This window comes from Melanerpes formicivorus, unplaced genomic scaffold (assembly GCF_026170545.1).
Source record: "Melanerpes formicivorus ecotype bairdi unplaced genomic scaffold, bMelFor1.0.p_v2 SCAF_146, whole genome shotgun sequence".
Lineage (NCBI taxonomy): Eukaryota > Metazoa > Chordata > Aves > Piciformes > Picidae > Melanerpes > Melanerpes formicivorus.
In genome coordinates, this window is record NW_027142498.1 from 296253 (window position 1) to 315870 (window position 19618).

The window sequence follows — 19618 nt, forward strand, 5'->3', positions numbered from 1 at the left end:
TATATAAATAATATATATTGTATTTTCTCTCTCTGTAAAATGTATACAGTAAGTGATCCATGGGTCAACAATGTGCCCCTGTGGCCAAGAGGACCAATGGTATGCTGGGGTGCAGGAAGAAGAGTGTGTCCAGCAGGTCAAGGGAGGTTATCTTCCCCCTCTCCTCTGCCCTTGTGAGACCTGGAATATTGTCATGTTCTGGGCTCCCCAGTTCAAGGGAGACAGAGAGCTACTGGAGGGAGTCCAACTGAGGCTACAAGGACAATGAAAGGCCTTGAACATCTCTCCTGTGACGAGTGACTGAGAGCCCTGGGGCTGTTTAGTCTGGAGAAGAGAAGGCTGAGAGGATCTTATGAATGTCTATAACTATCTGAGGGGTGGGTGTCAAGATATATGTGCCAGTCTCTTTTTAGTGCTGCCCAGTGATAGGTATAAGATGGAACACAAAGTTCCACCTCAACATGAGGAAAAGAATTGTTTGCTGTGAGGGTGCTGGAGCCCTGGAGCAGGCTGCCCAGAGAGGTTGTGGATTCTCCTTCTGCAGAGACTTTCAAGACCTATCTGGAGGTGTTCCTGTGTGATCTGCTCTAGGTGGTCTTGCTTTGGCAAGGGGGTTGGACTTGGATAGTATCATAGTATCAGTCAGGGTTGGAAGGGACCACAAGGATCATCTAGTTCCAACCCCCCTGCCATGGCCAGGGACACCCCACACTAGATCAGGCTGCCCAGAGCCTCATCCAGCCTGGGCTTAAACACCTCCAGGGACGGGGCTTCGACCACCTCCCTGGACAACCCATTCCAGGGCTTCACCACTCTCATGGGGAAGAACTTCCTCCTCACATCTAGCCTGAATCTCCCCACCTCCAGCTTCATTCCATTCCCCCTAGTCCTATCACTCCCTGAGATCCTGAGCAGTCCCTCCCCAGCCTTCTTGTAGTAGCCCCCTTCAGATACTGGAAGGCCACAATGAGGTCACCTCAGAGCCTTCTTCAGAGGTCCCTTCCAACCCCTACCGTTCTGTGATTCTATGATTACACTGAATGCAGAGGTGAAAGTGATAATGGTTAATTAGGAATGAGACAATGGGGATGTACACATTTAATTCTGTATGCAAAGGACATTAACAAGAAACTTGATAGGAACAAAAGAGGTTAGGATGCTGCAAGTGTTCTAACACTTGTGGTTGGTTTGTTTGGTTTATAGATTCTGTTCATCTTATTGGCTCTATGTGCAAATGGATGAAACAACCCTCAGCATTTAGGGGACATGATCTGTTTGTGCTGTGCAGGATGTTAAGCTGACTGCATGCCAGATACCAAGGCACATTTCAGAGGATGCACATGGTGGAAAAATTCCCCAAAGGAAGACTGTGTCACCTTCAAGATAAAAGGAAGATTTCTTGTCCCTTCCTCCTCCTTTTGAAATATTTTTGGAGGCCTGTTTTGTTAGATAGTGTTGGGTTTTTTCCATAAGCAAGAGCTGTCCATGCTGTATGATTTCTGTTCATCTAATACAGCACAAGATCTGTCTTATTATCCTGGGAGTTTCTTTGGAGCCAGAATTGTTCAGGTTGGTAAAGACCCTTGAGGTCATCAGGCCCAACCATTAGCTCTGCTGTTCCAAGTTCACCATGCTAAGTACCACATCTAAATGACTTTTTAAACACATAGTATCATAGTATTAGCCAGGGTTGGAAGGGACCACAAGGATCATCTAGTTCCAACCCCCCTGCCATGGGCAGGGACACCCCACACTAGATCAGGCTGCCCAGAGCCTCATCCAGCCTGGCCTTAAACACCTCCAGGGATGGGGCCCCAACCACCTCCCTGGATAACCCATGCCAGGGCTTCACCACTCTCATGGGGGAGAACTTCCTCCTCATCTCCAGCCTGAATCTCCCCACCTCCAGCTTCATTCCATTCCCCCTAGTCTTATCACTGCCTGAGATCCTGAGCAGTCCCTCCCCAGCCTTCTTGTAGCCCCCTTCAGATACTGGAAGGCCACAATGAGGTCACCTGGGAGCCTTCTCTTCTCCAGACTGAACAGCCCCAACTCGTTCAGTCTGTCCTCACAGCAGAGCAGCTCCAGCCCTCTGCTCATCCTCCTGGCCCTTCTCTGGACACCTTCCAGCACCTCCAGATCCCTCTTGTAATAGGGGCTCCAGAACTGGATGCCAGGGATGTTGATTCAACCTTTTCCCTGGGCAGCCTGTTCCAGTGCTTGACCACTCTTTTAGTGAACATTTTTTCCCTAATGTTCAGCCTAAACCTACCCTGGTGCAGCTTGAGGCTGCTCCCTCTTATTCTATCACTGATTACCTGTGAGAGGAGACCAGCACTTACCTCTCTCTGTTGTCCTTTCAGGTGGTTGTAGAGGGCAATAAGGTCTCCCCTTAGCTTCCTTTTCCTCAAACTTCCACATTTTACAATGTGGACCCAGTGCTCTTTGTCTGTGATTAATTTTTAGATAGCAAATGAGGCTTTGGGCAGCCTGATCTAGTGTGGGGTGTCCCTGCCCATGGCAGGGGGGTTGGAACTAGATGATCCTTGTGGTCCCTTCCAAGCCTGACTGATACTATGATACTATGATCCCCTCCAACTGTTTGTTAGGCATCTCTGTGGAATAAGTGTTAACCAAAGCCAGACAGGCTGTCTTGACAAAATCCCTGATAGACTTCCATGTCTTTATTGTCTCAGTGTCAGAGCTGCAGAGCTTCACTGCTTGCTTGTCTAGTGAAAATTATGTGGTTAGCATCACCCCTCCTTTCCCTGAGTAGTTTTCTTTCTATGCTAACCACCTACCTTGTCAGGGTAATGAGAAGTTCAGGCTGTTGTAGTCTAAACATGCATCTCTATTTGCCTTTTGTGAGCAGACAAATAGGCTTGAGGCTGGAAGGTGAAGGAGGGCATTTCTTGCAGTCTTCCCTGGCTCTTTTCCTGTCAGTCTGTGCCAAGCCATTAAGCAGTCAGTTGCAAATGAATTTGTGAGCACTGCTAACCTTGCACTCCTAGCTGCCTGCTCTCAGCTCCTGTCCATTTCAGCTTGTTGGCTTTTATGAAACCAAGGGAGAATGGTCTTTGTGTTGCAGGGCATTTTGCTCCTTCTTCCTTCTGCAGAGTGGAGGCAACCAGCTCGGAGTGCTCTGCTGGTTCTCATGGGACTTGGTGAAAAGCCCCCATGCCATCTGCTGAGCACAGGATCTGACTGCAGACTTCTGCTGGGAAGCTGTGTGTGGACAGAGGTGGAAAATGCCTGAGCAGTTGTTGCCCAGAAAACACTTTGGAGGAGCTGTAAAAAGACATCTCCATAAAAATGCAGAAGAAATCTTTTGCCTGTCAGAGCCAATTAGCCTGAGGAACATTATCAGCCATGAAATTCCAGATGTGTTAGACTGTTTCTTGAGAAGCTGGAGTGTTTTTGCAGATAAGCTGTTTGTTTCTCCTGCTGCCTTTTTCTCTCTCTCCCTCCTCCTTCCCCCAGCAGCTTTTGTAGTGAGAAACAAACATCTTCTGCAGTAACACCTAATCCAGTGACTGGAAAAGATGCAGCTTGCTTTGTCTGAGTGGCTGATTTAATTGCAAAGCCCTGGCACTGTCAAACTGAGGGGTCTCTTCTATTTGCTTGTCTGCTGCTTTATTTATCTAGCCCTTTGCTCTCATCATGGTTAGGACAAGGCTGAATGTTGGTTTCATTCAGAGAAATCCCCTTGAAAACTGAACAAAACTGCTCAAAATCTCCCAGAGTACTTGGAAATGGGAATAATTAGAATCATAGAATCAATAAGGTTAGAAAAGACCTCAAAGATCATCAAGTCCAACCTGTCACCACAGACCTCATGACTACTAAACCATGGCACCAAGTGCCACATCCAATCCCCTCTTGAACACCTCCAGGGATGGGGACTCCACCACCTCCCTGGGCAGCACATTCCAACAGCTAACAACTCTCTCTGGGAAGAACTTTCTCCTCACCTAGAGTCTAAACTTCCCCTGGCACAGCTTGAGACTGTGTCCTCTTGTTCTGGTACCTTGTGATATGCACAGCTGCAGGAAAGAGTGGAATAGAATAGGAATAGGAATAGAATAGGAATAGGAATATAATAGGAATAAAAATAGAATAGGAATGGGAATAGGATAGGAATAGAATAGGATTAGAATAGGAATAAAATAGGATTAGAATAGGAATAGGAATAGAATAGGAATAGGAATAAAACAGGAATAGGAATAGACCAGACCAGGTTGGAAAAGACCTTTGAGATCATCCAGTCCAACCTATCACCCAACACCATCTAATCAACTAAACCATGGCACCAAGCACCCCATCCAGTCTCCTCCTAAACCCCTCCAGTGATGGTGACTCCACCACCTCCCTGGGCAGCAGTTGTTGAGTGACTGGAGTCTCATTTGGAAGTCTGTCACTGTCTTATTTGTAAGTCTATAATCAAGCATAATTAGGATCTGCCTCTTCAGTGGAGAGGGCTGCTCTGCAGAGGCTTTGTGTTTGCAATGTGTTTTGTTTGCTGTTTTGCCACAGCAGCCTTTGATCAGGACTTGAGCATATTAGTCAAGAGCAAGCTTCTTGTGCACACACAAATTCTCGTTGGTCCAAACAAAACACTCCATTTGTTGTTAGTCACTTTTATCTTTAAGAAACCCCTGTAGGTTGTTATCATAGGTAGTCAGGACCTGATCTGTAAAGTTCCACACATGCATTCAGTCTCTTGCTGTACAGAGCATGAGCTGCTCCTAGTTGTCTTAGAAATGAGTGGTTTTGAATGAGTGGGGAACCACAGCATCCTCACTGAAGCACACAATTGTAGATCCATTTTGGTTGGAGAAGCCCTTTAAAATCATCCAGTCCAACCATTCTCAAACTCTGCCAGGGCTGGTGCTAAACCATGGCCCTCAGCACCACATCTCTGCCTCTCTGAAACACCTCTGGGAATAGGGATTCAGCCACCTCCCTGGGCAGCCTGTGCCTGTGGTTGAGAACCCTTCCAGGGAAGAGGTTTCTTATATCCAACCTACACCACTTTGAGAACCCTTCCAGGGAAGAGGTTTCTTCTCATATCCAACCAAAACCACTTTGAGAACCCTTCCAGGGAAGAGCTTTCTTCTCATATCCAACCTCAACCACTTTGAGAACCCTTCCAGGGAAGAGCTTTCTTCTCATATCCAACCTAAACCACCCCTGAGGTGGCTGCAGAACATCAGTCTTGTGATGCAGCGTTTTGGGGAGCACTGAAGAAATGTGTATGTATGCATGGGTGATAGGCAAAGTTTTTGAACTCATTCACTAGAAAGCAATGGTCATGTGGGCTGAGAAATTGATCTTTCTAAGAGGACCACTAGATGGATACAGAACTGGCTTGATGGCCACACCCAGAGAGTGGCTGTCCATGGGTCCATGTCCCAGTGGAGGCCAGGGACAAGCAGAGTCCCTCAGGGATCAGTCCTGGGACCAGGCTTGTTCAACATCTTTGTGGGTGCCATGGACAGTGGCACTGAGTGCACCCTCAGCAGGGTTGCTGATGACACCAAGCTGTGTGGTGCAGCAGACAGCTGGAGGGAAGGGATCCATCCAGAGAGACCTGGACGGGCTGGAGAGGTGGGCACAAGCCAACCTCAAGAGGTTCAACAAGAGCAAGGGCAGGGTCCTGCAGCTGGGTGGAGGCAATCCCAGGCACAAATGCAGGCTGGGCAGTGACTGGCTGGAAAGCAGCCCTGAGGAGAGAGCCTTGGGGGTGCTGGGGGAGGAGAAGCTCACCAGGAGCTCTCAGTGTGCACTTGCAGCCCAGAAAGCCAATCAGATCCTGGGCTGCAGCAGGAGAAGTGTGGCCAGCAGGGCAAGGGAGGTGATTCTCCCCCTCTGCTCAGCTCTGGGGAGACCCCACCTGGAGTACTGCCTCCAGTTCTGGAGCCCCTGTTACAAGAGGGATCTGGAGGTGCTGGAAGGTGTCCAGAGAAGGGCCAGGAGGATGAGCAGAGGGCTGGAGCACCTCTCCTGTGAGGACAGACTGAAGGAGTTGGGGCTGTTCAGTCTGGAGAAGAGAAGGCTCCCAGGTGACCTCATTGTGGCCTTCCAGTATCTGAAGGGGGCTACAGGAAGGCTGGGGAGGGACTGCTCAGGATCTCAGGCAGTGATAGGACTAGGGGGAATGGAATGAAGCTGGAGGTGGGGAGATTCAGGCTGGAGTTGAGGAGGAAGTTCTTCCCCATGAGAGTGGTGAAGCCCTGGAATGGGTTGTGCAGGGAGGTGGTTGGGGCCCCATCCCTGGAGGTGTTTAAGGCCAGGCTGGATGAGGCTCTGGGCAGCCTGATGTAGTGTGGGGTGTCCCTGCCCATGGCAGGGGGGTTGGAACTAGATGATCCTTGTGGTTCCTTCCAACCCTGACTGATTCTATGATACTAAGAGGTCTGAGGCTGGGTATTGTGAACTTGGAAACTTGTTCCTAATGTTTATTCTAAAAATAAGTAACTGGGGGGAAAACAGGAGGGTAGCCTGGGCTGCCTTCCTGTCATTCTCAGATGCTTTGTGTATGGCTTTTTTTCTGCTGTGGACTGAGAAAATACCCTTGCTGGTGTACAAATATTGTGTACACCACCCTTGGTGGTGTAAAAGCAAGAACTTGTGCCATGCTGCTCTGGATGAGTAACTTCATGGACTAAGTTTTCCCTTCCACAGAGCAGTGCTGTGAGGTCCTGTAACCTTTCCCCCCTTTGTGGTGACTCAGGGGCTGTGTTTTCTCTGCCTAATTCTTCCTGTGCATTTAGCAAAGTTTTCAGCAACAACAAGATGAATATCCTGCTCCCTCCCTTAGGTGCCTCGTGACTAAGAAGTTAATGTACTAGGGACAAGGAACATTAGACAAATTAGTTCTCCATTTTCTGTGCTGTGTGTCAGCAACTCTTGAGTGAGGACTGCTTTAGTGATGCTGACCCTCAGCATGTGAAGTCAGCCTCGGCTCTCACTAAACAGACAGTGCTGAAGATGATGATTCACAGACTGTGTCCAGCTGGAAGGAACCCTCAAAAGCCATCTTGTCCAACACTCCTGCAGGCAGCAGGGACACCTCCAACTAGAGCAGACTGCCCAAGGCCACACTGAGTCTGATCTTGAGTATCTCCAGAGACAGGGCCTCAGCCACATCCCTGGGCAGCCTATTCCAGTGTTCCACCACTGTCATTGTGAAGAACTTAATCCAACCTAAATCTTCCCTGCTCCAGTTTCAAACCATTGCCCCTCATCCTGTCACTCCAGGCCCTTCTGAACAGTCCCTCCCCAGCTTTCCTGTAGGTCCTTTTCAGATACTGAAATGTAGTTATAAGGTCTCCCTGGGCCTTCTGCTCTCCAGGCTGAACAGCCCCAATTCTTTCAGCCTGCCTTCACAGGAGGGGTGTTCCAACCCCCTGATCATCTGTGTGGCTCTCCTCTGGACCCACTCCAGCAGGTCCATGTCTCTCTTGTGTTGGGGATCCCATAGCTGGACACAGCACTCCAGGTGAGGTCTCTCCAGAGCGGGATCACTTCTCTTGATCACAGTATCACAGTATCACCAAGGTTGGAAGAGACCTCGAGGATCATCGAGTCCAACCTATCAACACAGACCTCATGACTAGACCAAGTGCCACATCCAATCCCCTCTTGAACCCCTCCAGGGACGGTGACTCCACCACCTCCCTGGGCAGCACATTCCAATGGCTAACAACTCTCTCTGGGAAGAACTTTCTCCTCACCTCCAGCCTAAACTTCCCCTGGCCCAGCTTGAGACTGTGTCCTCTTGTTCTGGTGCTGGGTGCCTGGGAGAAGAGACCAACCCCTTCCTGGCTACAACCACCCTTCAGGTAGTTGTAGAGGGCAATGAGGTCTCCCCTGAGCCTCCTCTTCTCCAGGCTGAACAGCCCCAGCTCCCTCAGCCTCTCCTCACAGGGCTGTGTTCAAGGCCTCTCCCCAGCCTCGTTGCCCTTACTGGACACCTTCAAGTGTTTCGATGTCCTTCTTAAGCTGAGGGCCCCAGAACTGGACACAGTACTCCAGGTGTGGCCTAACCAGTGCAGAGTACAGGGGTACAATGACTTCCCTGCTCCTGCTGGCCGCAATGATGTGCTGATTGAGCAGAAAATTCTGTGGTAGGATTCCTGAAGCATCTACCTCACTTGAGGTGTACTTCAAGGAGTCATCTAAAAAGCAGATATTCTCATTCCTGTAGTGGTAAGTTGGAAGATGCATAGGCAGCTCATGAAGATTTCTCTCAGAAGAGCTCTAAGCAGCTGGAAAATGTTCCCACACAAGCAGCTTGTGGCCCTGTTGGTCACGTTGTGGAAGGAGCTGCTGGGTGACACTTGGAGTGCCAGGTGATTGTGCAAGAACAGATGTGGAGTAGCCTGAGTGGCCACTGGGACATAACCTTGGAGAAAATGGAAAGGAATCACAAGTTTATACCCAAACAAGTGGCTTTCTAAAGCTGGAGCAGCGGACTGTGAAATTAGGTTAGCTGTTGCATCATCATACATCAGGAGCTGAGGTTGTTTCAGCCTGAGTTTCATCTTCAAAACAGGATTCAGGATCTGGTTTCTATGTTTAGCTGGGTGGTGGTTTAAAACAGAACAACTTCTCAGTGGGTTTTGTTTCCTCTTATCCATTCCTCTTCCTCAGTAAACAACAGTAAGAGCTCCATAACCTTTCTTGTTATTCTTGAGACGATGTCCCTCAGCATCCAGTTCTGGTGTCCCCAGCATAAGGACACAGAGCTCAGTTGGAGTGAGTCCAGAGGAGGCCACAAAGATGATCCAAGGGCTGGGGCATCTCTGCTATGAGGACAGGCTGAAGGAGCTAGGGGTCTTCAGCTTGGAGAAGAGAAGGCTCCAGGGAGACCTCAGAGCTGCCTTCCAGTACCTGAAGGGATCCTACAGGAAGGCTGCAGAGGGACTTCTCATGAGGGTGTCTAGAGATAGCACAAGGGGGAATGGTTTGAAGCTGAGGGAGAGCAGGGTTAGACTGGAGCTTAGGAAGGAGTTCTTCAGTATGAGGATGTTGAGACTCTGGATTAGGTTGCCCAAAGGAGGTTGTGAATGCCTCAAGGCCAGGTCAGATGAGGCCTTGAGCAGCTGAGTGTAGTTGAGAGGTGTCCCTGCCCGTGGTGGGGAGGTTGGAGTAGATGATCTCTGAGGTCCCTTCCAACCTAGGCCATTCAATGAATTTACTGGCACAAAGGGTTTGGGGTTTGCTGACTTGCAAGGACTTCTGGTATTAAATTAATATGGGGTTTTGTTTTACTCAGATTAGCAAGTGAGTTCAGTGTGTCTGTTTGGCTGCATCTTGATGCTGTGGCTTTTTCTCTTTATGCATAGCTTGAAAAAGAAAAGGCAAGCCAAACCAAACCCTGAGGCTGTCTCTGCCAATTCCCCTGCTTCTCCTGCTTCCAAAGCATCTGCTGAGAAAGATGAGGAGAGGAAAGTTATTCTGGAGCAGATCAGTTCCTCGGAAGACAACTGTAAGCTTGCTGGGGAGAAGGAAACTGCTCCAGACAAAGAAAAGAAGAAGAAAAAGTACAATCAGCTGAAAGACATCAGGCGCACAGAGCTCAAGAGATACTACAGCACTGGTGAGTTGTGCTTGGAATGTGTTTGTACTGAGAGCTTGCTAATGTCCTTCTCTCATGTTCTGTAGGCCTTCCTTAAGAGGGCTTTGGAGGCCCAGGTGGTGCCCAGGTGGCCAAGAAGGCCAATGGCATCCTGGCCTGCATCAGGAACAGTGTGGCCAGCAGGAGCAGGGAAGTCATTCTGCCCCTGGACACTGCACTGGTTAGGCCACACCTTGAGTCCTGTGTCCAGTTCTGGGCTCCTCAGTTTAGGAAGGACATTGAGACACTTGAAGGTGTCCAGAGAAGGGCAATGAGACTGGAGAGGGGTCTGGAGCACAGCCCTCTGAGGAGAGGCTGAGGGAGCTGGGGTTGCTTAGCCTGGAGAAGAGGAGGCTCAGGGGTGACCTCATTGCTGTCTACAACTCCCTGAAGGGAGGTTGTAGCCAGGTGGGGGTTGGGATCTTCTCCCAGGCACCCAGCACCAGAACAAGAGGACACAATCTCAAGCTGCGCCAGGGGAAGTTTAGGCTGGAGATGAGGAAAAAGTTCTTCCCAGAGAGAGTTGTTAGCCATTGGAATGTGCTGCTCAGGGAGGTGGTGGAGTCCCCATCCCTGGAGGTGTTCAAGAGGGGATTGGACGTGGCACTTGGTGCCATGGTTGAGTAGCCATGAGGTGCTGGGTGCCAGGTTGGACTTGATGATCTTTGAGGTCTCTTCCAACCTTATTGATTCTATGATTCTATGCATAGCCACAAACAAAATTAGCTAGTTCTGAATACCCCCTCCTTACAGTTTTAACCTTGCAGCTCTCTAAAGATATTTCTTGTTTCTCAGTTCTAAACTGGGGTGTTGTTGCAGGCAGCCATCAAGTTGGCAGTAGTGTCCTCCCTACTCTAGTCACAAGGTCTGTGGTGACAGGTTGGACTCAATGATCTTTGAGGTCTCTTCCAACCTTGCTGCTACTGAATACTGAATTGCATTTTAATTGTTTTCAAGGTTTGTCTTCCATGTTGTGTGGGTCTGGGGCTCAGGGGTTATTTGTTTCAAAACCTGATGTTTAAGGTTTCACTCTTAATTCATATTCATTTTGTCTGCTGAAGTGTGAACAAGTAAGTAAATGAGCTGCATATTTTAGAACAAGATCTCTGAGGGCTGGATAATTTGTTTAGGCTGGAGGTGAGGAGAAAGTTCTTCCCAGCAAGAGAGATTGGCCACTGGAATGTGCTGCCCAGGGAGGTGGTGGAGTCACCATCCCTGGAAGTATTCAAAAAAGCATAGGATGTGGCACTTGGAGCCATGGTTTAGTTGTCAGGAGGTGATGGGTCTTAGGTAATAGATTGGACTTGATGATGTCTGAGGTCTTCTCCAACCTGGTTGGTTCTGTGATTCACCCTCCCTCCTCCCCACAGTATCAGTAGCTTGGTTAATCACAAATAGCATTTTTAGAGCTTTGACTTGGAGGTAATTCAGAAAGCAATCAGTTCCTGCATCAATCTGTGAGATGAGTCATGCACATAGCTGTTGGCAGCTCTGGATTGTGATTTCTTAGGTATTTCCAAGATGATTTATGGAATATTTCTCCTTCCAACTTGTCTCTTGTAGGCATCAACTCTTAGATTAAGAAAAGTCTGATTCCATCTTGTCAGGAAGCCTTTTCTAAACAGAAGGAAGGGAACAGAAAATGGTAACTGTCCTCAAAGCAAAATCCTTCCCTGTTCACACAGTGTGTGCACAAATGGCTGGCTCTGAAGGAATCACAGGATTGTTTTGGTTGGAAAAGCCCTTTGAGACCATCCAGCCCAACCACTCTCTAACTCTGCCAAGGCTGGTGCTGAACCATGGCCCTCAGCACCACATCTCTGCCTCTTTGAAACACCTCTGGGGATGGGGATTGACCCACCTCCTTGGGGAGCACGTTTCAGTGTTTGGGAACTGGAGGTGGTGGTGCTCCCTGCCGCACTTCGTCGAGGAGAGCGTTTAGAAGACTCTTCTTAGGCAGAGGCGCGGCGCTGGGGGAAGTGGCTCCTCGCCTGCTCTGCAGGTGCTGTGCTGCACTAATGCCTGCGGCCGGCAGGGGGCACGGCCGAGCCGAGGAGGAGCTGCGAGTGCTCCACAAAGAATCGGAGAATTGTTAGGGTTAGAAGGGACCTCAAGGCTCAGCCAGTTCCAAGCCCCCTGCCATGGGCAGGGACACCTCACACCACAGCAGGTTGCTCACAGCCACATCCAGCCTGGCTGCAAACACCTCCAGGCAGGAGGCTTCCACCACCTCCTTGGGCAACCTGTGCCAGTCTCTCACCACCCTCATGGGGAACAACTTCTTCCTCACATCCAATCTCAATCTACCCATTTCTAGTTTTGCTCCATCCCCCCAGTCCTATGACTCCCTGACACTCTCAAAAGTCCCTCCCCAGCTTTCTTGGAGCCCCCTTCAGATACTGCAAGGCCACAATTAGGTCTCCTCAGAGCCTTCTCTCCTCCAGACTGAACAGCCCCAACTCTCAGTCTGTCTCTATAGCAGAGGAGCTCCAGCCCTCTAATCATCCTTGTGGCCCTTCTCTGGACATGCTCATACTTCAAGCATCATCTCCCTAGCCAGGGTTGTTCTCGGCATCTGCTAGTGCTGGGCTGGCACTGTTAGAAACAACCTTAATAGAATAATAAACCAGGTTGGAAGAGACCTTCAAGATCATCGTGTCCAACCCATCAACCAATCCAACCCACCCAAACAGCTAACCCATGGCACCACGCACCCCATCAAGTTGAGTTGGCTGGCTTATGGTTGTGTTCTCTGCTCTTTGGTCACAACAACCCCATGCAGTACTATAGGCTGGGGACAGAGTGGCTGGAGAGGAGCCAGGCAGAGAGGGACCTGGGGATGCTGGTTGATGGTAGGCTGAACATGAGCCTGCAGTGTGCCCAAGTGGCCAAGAAGGCCAATGGCATCCTGGCCTGCATCAGGAACAGTGTGGCCAGCAGGAGCAGGGAGGTCATTGTGCCCTGTGCTCAGCACTGCTGAGGCCACACCTTGAGTCCTGGTTCCAGTTCTGGGCCCCTCAGTTCAGGAAAGATGTTGAGGTGCTGGAAGGTGTCCAGAGAAGGGCATGGAGGCTGGGGAGGGGTCTGGAGCACAGCCCTGTGAGGAGAGGCTGAGGGAGCTGGGGTTGCTTAGCCTGGAGAAGAGGAGGCTCAGGGGAGACCTCATTGCTGTCTACAACTACCTGAAGGGAGGTTGTAGCCAGGTGGGGGTTGGTCTCTTCTCCCAGGCAGCCAGCACCAGAACAAGAGGACACAGTCTCAAGCTGCACCAGGGGAGGTTTAGACTGGAGGTGAGGAGAAAGTTCTTCCCAGAAAGAGTAATTGGCCACTGGAATGTGCTGCCCAGGGAGGTGGTGGAGTCCCTGTCCCTGGAGGTGTTCAAGAGGGGATTGGATGTGGCACTTGGTGCCATGGTTTAGTAGTCATGAGGTGTTGGTTGCCAGGTTGGACTTGATGATCTCTGAGGTCTTTTCCAACCTTATTAATTCTATGATTCTACACTCACAGAGCCATGCTTCTCTGTCACTGTATGCTGTTCAGGTTGCAGCACAGGAGTGGAAGGTGAGACTACAAAACCTCCTCCTATTGTAGCTGTGATTTCTGTCCAAAGCAAGAAGGAGTCCTAAATGATGTGAGAAGGGAAAATGCTCTGGGCCCATTTGATGAGACAGTGCGTTGCATGGTGAGCAGGAGGTGTCAGAGTGTCTCCCCAGAGTCCAGAGGCAGAAGATGAATGCTCTTTTGGCTTCTTCCTCCCTGCCATCACTTGGGCAGGGGGAGGTTGGGGCTAGCATGGCGTGTGTGCAGTCACAAAGCCTCTGAGTGTTCTGGGTAGCTGGCCAAGAACAAATGGTAATAAATAAAACAGAGAGGGCACAGCAGTTTTCATCACTCACAATGGGGTGGGGTTTGCCCTGATGGGCATGGAACCAGCAGAGGCAACTCCCATGCATGGTGCATGCAGCAGGGCTTTGTTTCAGACTTGAAAGCTGCTTGCAATGAATAGAACAGAGTAAACCAGGTTGGAAAAGACCTTTGAGAGATGATCAAGTCCAACCTATCACCCAACACCATCTAATCAACTAAACCATGGCACCAAGCACCCCATCCAGTCTCTTCCTAAACACCTCCAGTGATGGTGACTCCACCACCTCCCTGGGCAGCACATTCCAATGGGCAATCACTCTCTCTGTGAAGAATTTCTTCCTAACATCCAGCCTAAACCTCCCCTGGTGCAGCTTGAGACTGTGTCCTCTTGTTCTGGTGCTGGTTGCCTGGGAGAAGAGACCAACCCTCAGCTGGCTACAACCTCCCTTCAGGCAGTAGTAGAAGGGAGGTTGTCCATAGGTATATTGCCTATTCTTATGGAGACAGCAAATCAAGAAGAGTTACAGTGGAATTTCTGTCACTTGGGGGGAAAAAAAAGCCAGGATTTGATGTTTTCTGAAAGGTTTGTTCTGCTGTAGCAGTCACTCAGGGTAGGATTTCATATCTTGACATCTCTTGGTCTGGTCTGCAAAGGCCAGGCTGGGGAGCAGCACTGCTGGTGTGCTCATCAGCTAAAACTGATCTCACTGCTGAAACAACCAGGTGCATTTCCAGAGGCTCTCTTGTCTTCCCAGGGCCTGGATTTTCAGGAAGAGCAAGCACTTGGGTTCTTAATGGTGTTTAAATGCAGGTGCACTTAACATCTCTGAAAAGTGGCCCCTGGAGGAAGGGAGGAAAGGTGCTGAGCTGCTGGGCAGGCAGCACACGATGAGGCTGCGGCAGGTGTGTGTGCAGGAGGGGAAGGGGAAGTGTCTTGGGAGAATCTGTGAAGGGAGTTGCCTTATTCCTGCTGGGGGAGGTGAAGGGAAGTGTGATGAACTGGAATTGTTTAGTCTGGAGAAGAGGAGGCTGAGGAGACCTCCATTGCTCTCTGTAGCTCTCTCAAAGGAATTTGGAGTGAGGTGGGGGTTGGTCTTTTCTCCCAATGATCATAGAGCGAGAGGAAGTGGTCTGAAATTGTGCCAGGGGAGGTGTAGGTTGGAGATTAGGAAAGGTTTCTTTCCTGCAAGAGTGATCAGGCATTGGAACAGGCTGCCCAGGGAGGTGTGGAGTACCCATCCCTGGAGGTGTTCCAGAAAGCTGTGGATGTGGCACTTGGGGAGTTGGTTTGATGGCCCTGGTGGTGTTGAGCTGAAGGTTGGACTCGACCTTAGGGATCCCTTCCAGCTAAAACAATTCTGTGATGCTGTGTGGTTTGTGACTCCTTCCCTTCCAGCATCCACTGGCTCATGCCATTTGGGGTAATCTGAACTTTGCCCGGTCATGCCAGCTGCCTGCTGGGTCTTGTGCTTGCTGAGTGCAGGTGCCCTGTGAAGTTCCCCTGCGTGCCTGCAGGGGATGAGCAGCTCCTTGGAGCTGATTTTGGCAGTGTATCTTGTCTTGGGGAGAAGGGTTGGAATCTCTTGCAGATTTTTTTTCTCTTGAGCATTTCCTGGGAGGGCTGTGACCAGTCAGACTGGATCCTTTGCCTCTCCCTGACACAGACTTCCAGGATCCAAGCCCAAGATGTCTGCAGGATAGTCCTCTGCAGGCCCCAGGTATGTCAGTGCCCTAGTTTCTCTGCCCTCCCAATGACTCCCAGCAGCTCTCTGCCCACAGGGAAGAGGTAGAACATTGCAGTTTCAAACATGAGGTGTAAGGTTTTATGTCTTTCAGGCAGGAATATTCATAAGCCAAGAACATAAGGAGCACAGAGTTGGTGTCTTTGAAATCATATTGCAGATCTTCTGGTCTCCCAGCAGAGCAGGAGGGACTCATTCTCAGGGACTCTGCATAACTCAAACCTGGTATCCTCAGGGCAGGCATTTCTTTCCCCTCCTTCTTCCACAGGTGCTTGTATTGTGCTTGAAATGAACTGCTGGGGTTTTCTAGTGTTCCCTGCTGGAAGTCTGCCTCTCCTCATTCCTACCACTTTGTCTCCTGACTGAACCTGAATGAGCTCCATGCAACAGAGGCCTCAGGAAGGTGCTGTGAGACCTTTTCAGTACCACAGAAATGTTTTGGTTGGAAAAGCCCCTTAAGATCATCCAGTCCAACCATTCTCTATCTCTACCAAGGCTGGGGCTAAACCATGTCCCTCAGCACCACATCTCTGCCCCTCTGAAACACCTCCAGAGATGGGGATGATTCAACCACCTCCCTGGGCAGCCTGTGCCAGTCTTTGCAAACCCTTTCAGGGAAGAAGTTTTCTGTACCTGGGTTTTCCTCACTGACTGCAAACAGGATGTCGAATTTGCATGAGAACTGGGGTCCTGACCACACATTTAGATATGAAATGACTGAAGAGCTTCTCCAGGCAAGTGACAGAAAGTAAGAGTGACCTATCTGATCTAAGGACACTTGTGGCTGCTGCTTGCAGTTCCCAGTAACACAGCATGCCTCTGTAGTGCCCTCAAAGAGTGACACACTTTAGCTGTGACACTGCTGAGTGGTTTGATCTGGTTCAGGAGTTGATAGCACAAACACTTGCAGGTGACCAATAAAGCTCATTCACATGCCATGAGTAATGGGGGAAATGCTGTTCAAGGAAGCACTGACTAGCCACTGTTACTCTCTCACCCTGAAAGGGTAGTGCTTTTCCTGGCTTTTAAAGAAGACCAGAGAAAGGAATCTGCTGTTTGAGTTTGGTTTGTTTTTCATGTAATACACCTTGCTGGGGTGTAGGCTTCTCTTGTAAGTCCATGGTCACTATTGCAGTGTGTCAAGACAGCCCAGACCCCCCTGGCTGATCAGCCTGGCAAAGAACAACATTGATTTCATCCTCCACCTCCAGCTGGGCACACCCCAGAGGGCTTTTTTCCCCCATCCAGACAGAGAAGGAGAGCAGGGTACTTCAGAGATGGCCTGTGAGTTACAGCCATCTTGGGGGAGATTTGGATGGTCATGACCTAGAAACTGGAAGAAGTGGTGACAGATGGTACAAACAGCTTCTCCTCTGGAGCCTGCAGACGTCTTTCTTATGAGTAAAGCTGAACTCTGGGTGAGGAGGAGGTTTCTGGATGCTGAGTGTGTGAGTTGTCTTATGCAAGTTGGTATTTCTGTGGAGGCTTGACCTAACCTTGTGTATTTGTGTAGTGCTAATCCTGCTGGTGAGGAGCTTGACCACACTGGTGCCAAACAGTCTGGAGGAGATCATGATGCTCTTTTGGGCTTCTTATGTACTTACTCTGTGTACTCAAGGAGCTGTTAGCAGCCCATGATGAAGTTTCTATTGCTGCATCCTTGCTTTGGCTGTGGTTTGCAGTTGTTAGGTTGAACAGAGCATGTGTTCCTCCCCATTGAGCCACAGACCATGGGCGGGAGCTGTTTAATCTTAGCCTTGGGTAGTGGACATTCATTGCTCACAGGCTGATAAATGTGGTTCATAAACCTCTGCTCTAAAGGAGGATAAAGCACTTAACTGCTAAAGATGTGGTGTTTGGCTGCTGACTGCAGTTAACCTAAGGTGGTGTTGATGTGTAATAGGACTTTGGTCAGTCTTGTGGCTAGCCCAGGTGAACAATGTGCTCCCCAGTCCGTCTCCAGGCTGCTGGGGGTTTGTGAAAGAGCAGTGGGGGGAGAGAGTTAGCAGTGGTAAATGAAAAGCAGGTCAGGAAGAGTCCAGGGTTTTGATGACATCATGAAGTAGCTATCCAGAGTGCATGGGAACAAGCTTCTGCCACAGAAATGATGGTCATTGCTCTGTCAGAAACCTGTTGCCTCCCCCAAGAGCCTTGTCTTGCCCCTATTTTTTGCCATAAGGACTCCCTACCTCCTGAGTTGCTACCCCCTAAATTGCTCTCCTTCATTCTTCCCCATGACTCCAAACATTCACTTTGCAGCTAGGCAGCTTTGCTCCAGGGAGAAGTTGTGGGATCCTTCCTCCTCTCACTTTTCAAGCAGATCCTCAAAGAGGAAGCTGTAAATGCAGAGGTACAGATCTTGCCATGAGGGCTGCTTAGCTGCCTGGAGCTTGATGCTCTTGCTGAGAGCTCATATCCCTATGCTGCCCCTTCAGGGCTTGTGTTTCCTCCTTGGTGTCCTCCTTTTCAGTTTGATAGTCACTGCTTCCTTGGACAGCATTTTATGGCTTTACTGGCCCAAAGTTGGCCACCTGCAAGTGTTTGTGCTATCAACCCCTAAACCAGATCAAACCACACAGCCCGGCTGAAGCCTGTCGCTCTTTGAGGGCAACTACAGAGGCATGCTGTGTTACTGGGAACTGCAAGCAGCAGCCACATGCGTCCTTAGATCAGATAGAGAAGGTCATCCTTACTTTGTCACTTGCCTACAGAAGCTCTTCAGTCATTTGGTGTCTGAATGTGTGGTCAGGACTCCAGTTCTTATGTAAATTTGGCATCCTGTTTGCAGTCAGTGAGGAAAACCCAGGTACAGAAAACTTCTTCCCTGAAAGGATTTGCAAAGACTGGCACAGGCTGCCCAGGGAGGTGGTTGAATCATCATTAGGAGCAGATGTTAGTCAGTTAGAGGGCAGAAGGGCTCTGCAGAGGGACCTCGACCGACTGGACAGATGGGCAGAATGCAATGGGATGGCATTCAACAAGTCCAAGTGCCAGATGCTGCACTTTGGCCACAGCAACCCCAGGCAGAGCTATAGGCTGGGGTCAGAGTGGCTGAGAGCTGCCAAACAGAGAGGGACCTGGGGGTGCTGATCAACAGCCACCTGAATATGAGCCAGCAGTGTGCCCAGGTGGCCGAGAAGGCCAATGGCATCCTGGCCTGCATCAGGAACAGTGTGGCCAGCAGGAGCAGGGAAGTCATTGTGCCCTGTACTCAGCACTGGTCAGGCCACACCTTGAGTCCTGTGTCCAGTTCTGGGCTCCTCAGTTTAAGAAGGACATCGAAACACTTGAAGGTGTCCAGAGAAGGGCAACAAGGCTGGGGAGAGGCCTTGAGCACAGCCCTGTGAGGAGAGGCTGAGGGAGCTGGGGTTGTTTAGCCTGGAGAAGAGGAGGCTCAGGGGTGACCTCATTGCCCTCTACAACCACCTGAAGGGAGGTTGTAGCCAGGAGGGGGTTGGTCTCTTCTCCCAGGCACCCAGCACCAGAACAAGAGGACACAGTCTCAAGCTGCACCAGGGGAGGTTTAAGCTGGAGGTGAGGAGGAAGTTCTTCACAGAGAGAGTTGTTAGCTATTGGGATATGCTGCCCAGGGAGGTGGTGGAGTCCCCATCCCTGGAGGTGTTCAAGAGGGGATTGGATGTGGCACTTGGTGCCATGGTCTAGTCATGAGGTCTGTGGTGACAGATTGGACTTGATGATCTTTGAGGTCTCTTCCAACCTTAGTTATACTGTGATACTGTGATCCCCATCTCTGGAGGTGTTTCAGAGAGGCAGAGATGTGGTGCTGAGGGTCATGGTTTAGCCCCAGCCTTGGTAGAGATAGAGAATGGTTGGACTGGGTGATCTTAAAGGGCTTTTCCAACCAAAACATTTCTGTGGTACTAAAAAGGGCAGAAAATTGCTGTTGTGGACCTGTCCATTTTCAGCAGGCCTGTGTTTAATTGCCTGCTCCCACTTGGCATTCTTCTCATTTCTTATTCATTTTACCTAGTTCCTTTATCTGTTGTTTGAAACCACAGGGAGGCTCAGTCCACCCACTCTGCCCTTTGGCTGGAGATGCAGTGTGATCAGACTTGCTTTAACACTTAGTCAGTTCTCATGGCTGGCCAATCTCATCTTCAGTTGTAGTGCAGGAAAACTTGGGAGGCAGAGCCATGAGTCACTGCACCACTAAGCAATAGTCCAAGTTCAAAAAGCAGCCAGCAGCATTGAATGTTAAAGTCTGTGGAGAGCTGCAGCTCTCCCACCTAGTTCTGTCTGAAAGAAATGTGGTTACTGAAGGCTCTGTCTGCTGTCCCCCCTTATAAAAAGGACACAGAACTGTTGCAGTGAGTCCAGATGAGGCCTCAAAGATGATCCAAGGGCTGGAGCAGCTCTGCTGTGAAGA

The 19618-nt window shown here is 49.9% G+C and overlaps 1 protein-coding gene across 8 annotated transcripts in view; it reads left to right on the forward strand.

The window, feature by feature from the left end:
• Positions 1 to 19618, forward strand: part of NCOA7 (nuclear receptor coactivator 7) — a 128283-nt gene that overhangs the window by 61920 nt on the left and 46745 nt on the right. For all 8 annotated transcript variants that reach the window (XM_068168639.1, XM_068168642.1, XM_068168640.1 and 5 more), the window contains one exon: positions 9351 to 9604. In XM_068168639.1, coding sequence (XP_068024740.1) covers positions 9351 to 9604 — 254 coding nt within the window. The remainder of the gene's footprint in view (positions 1 to 9350; positions 9605 to 19618) is intronic.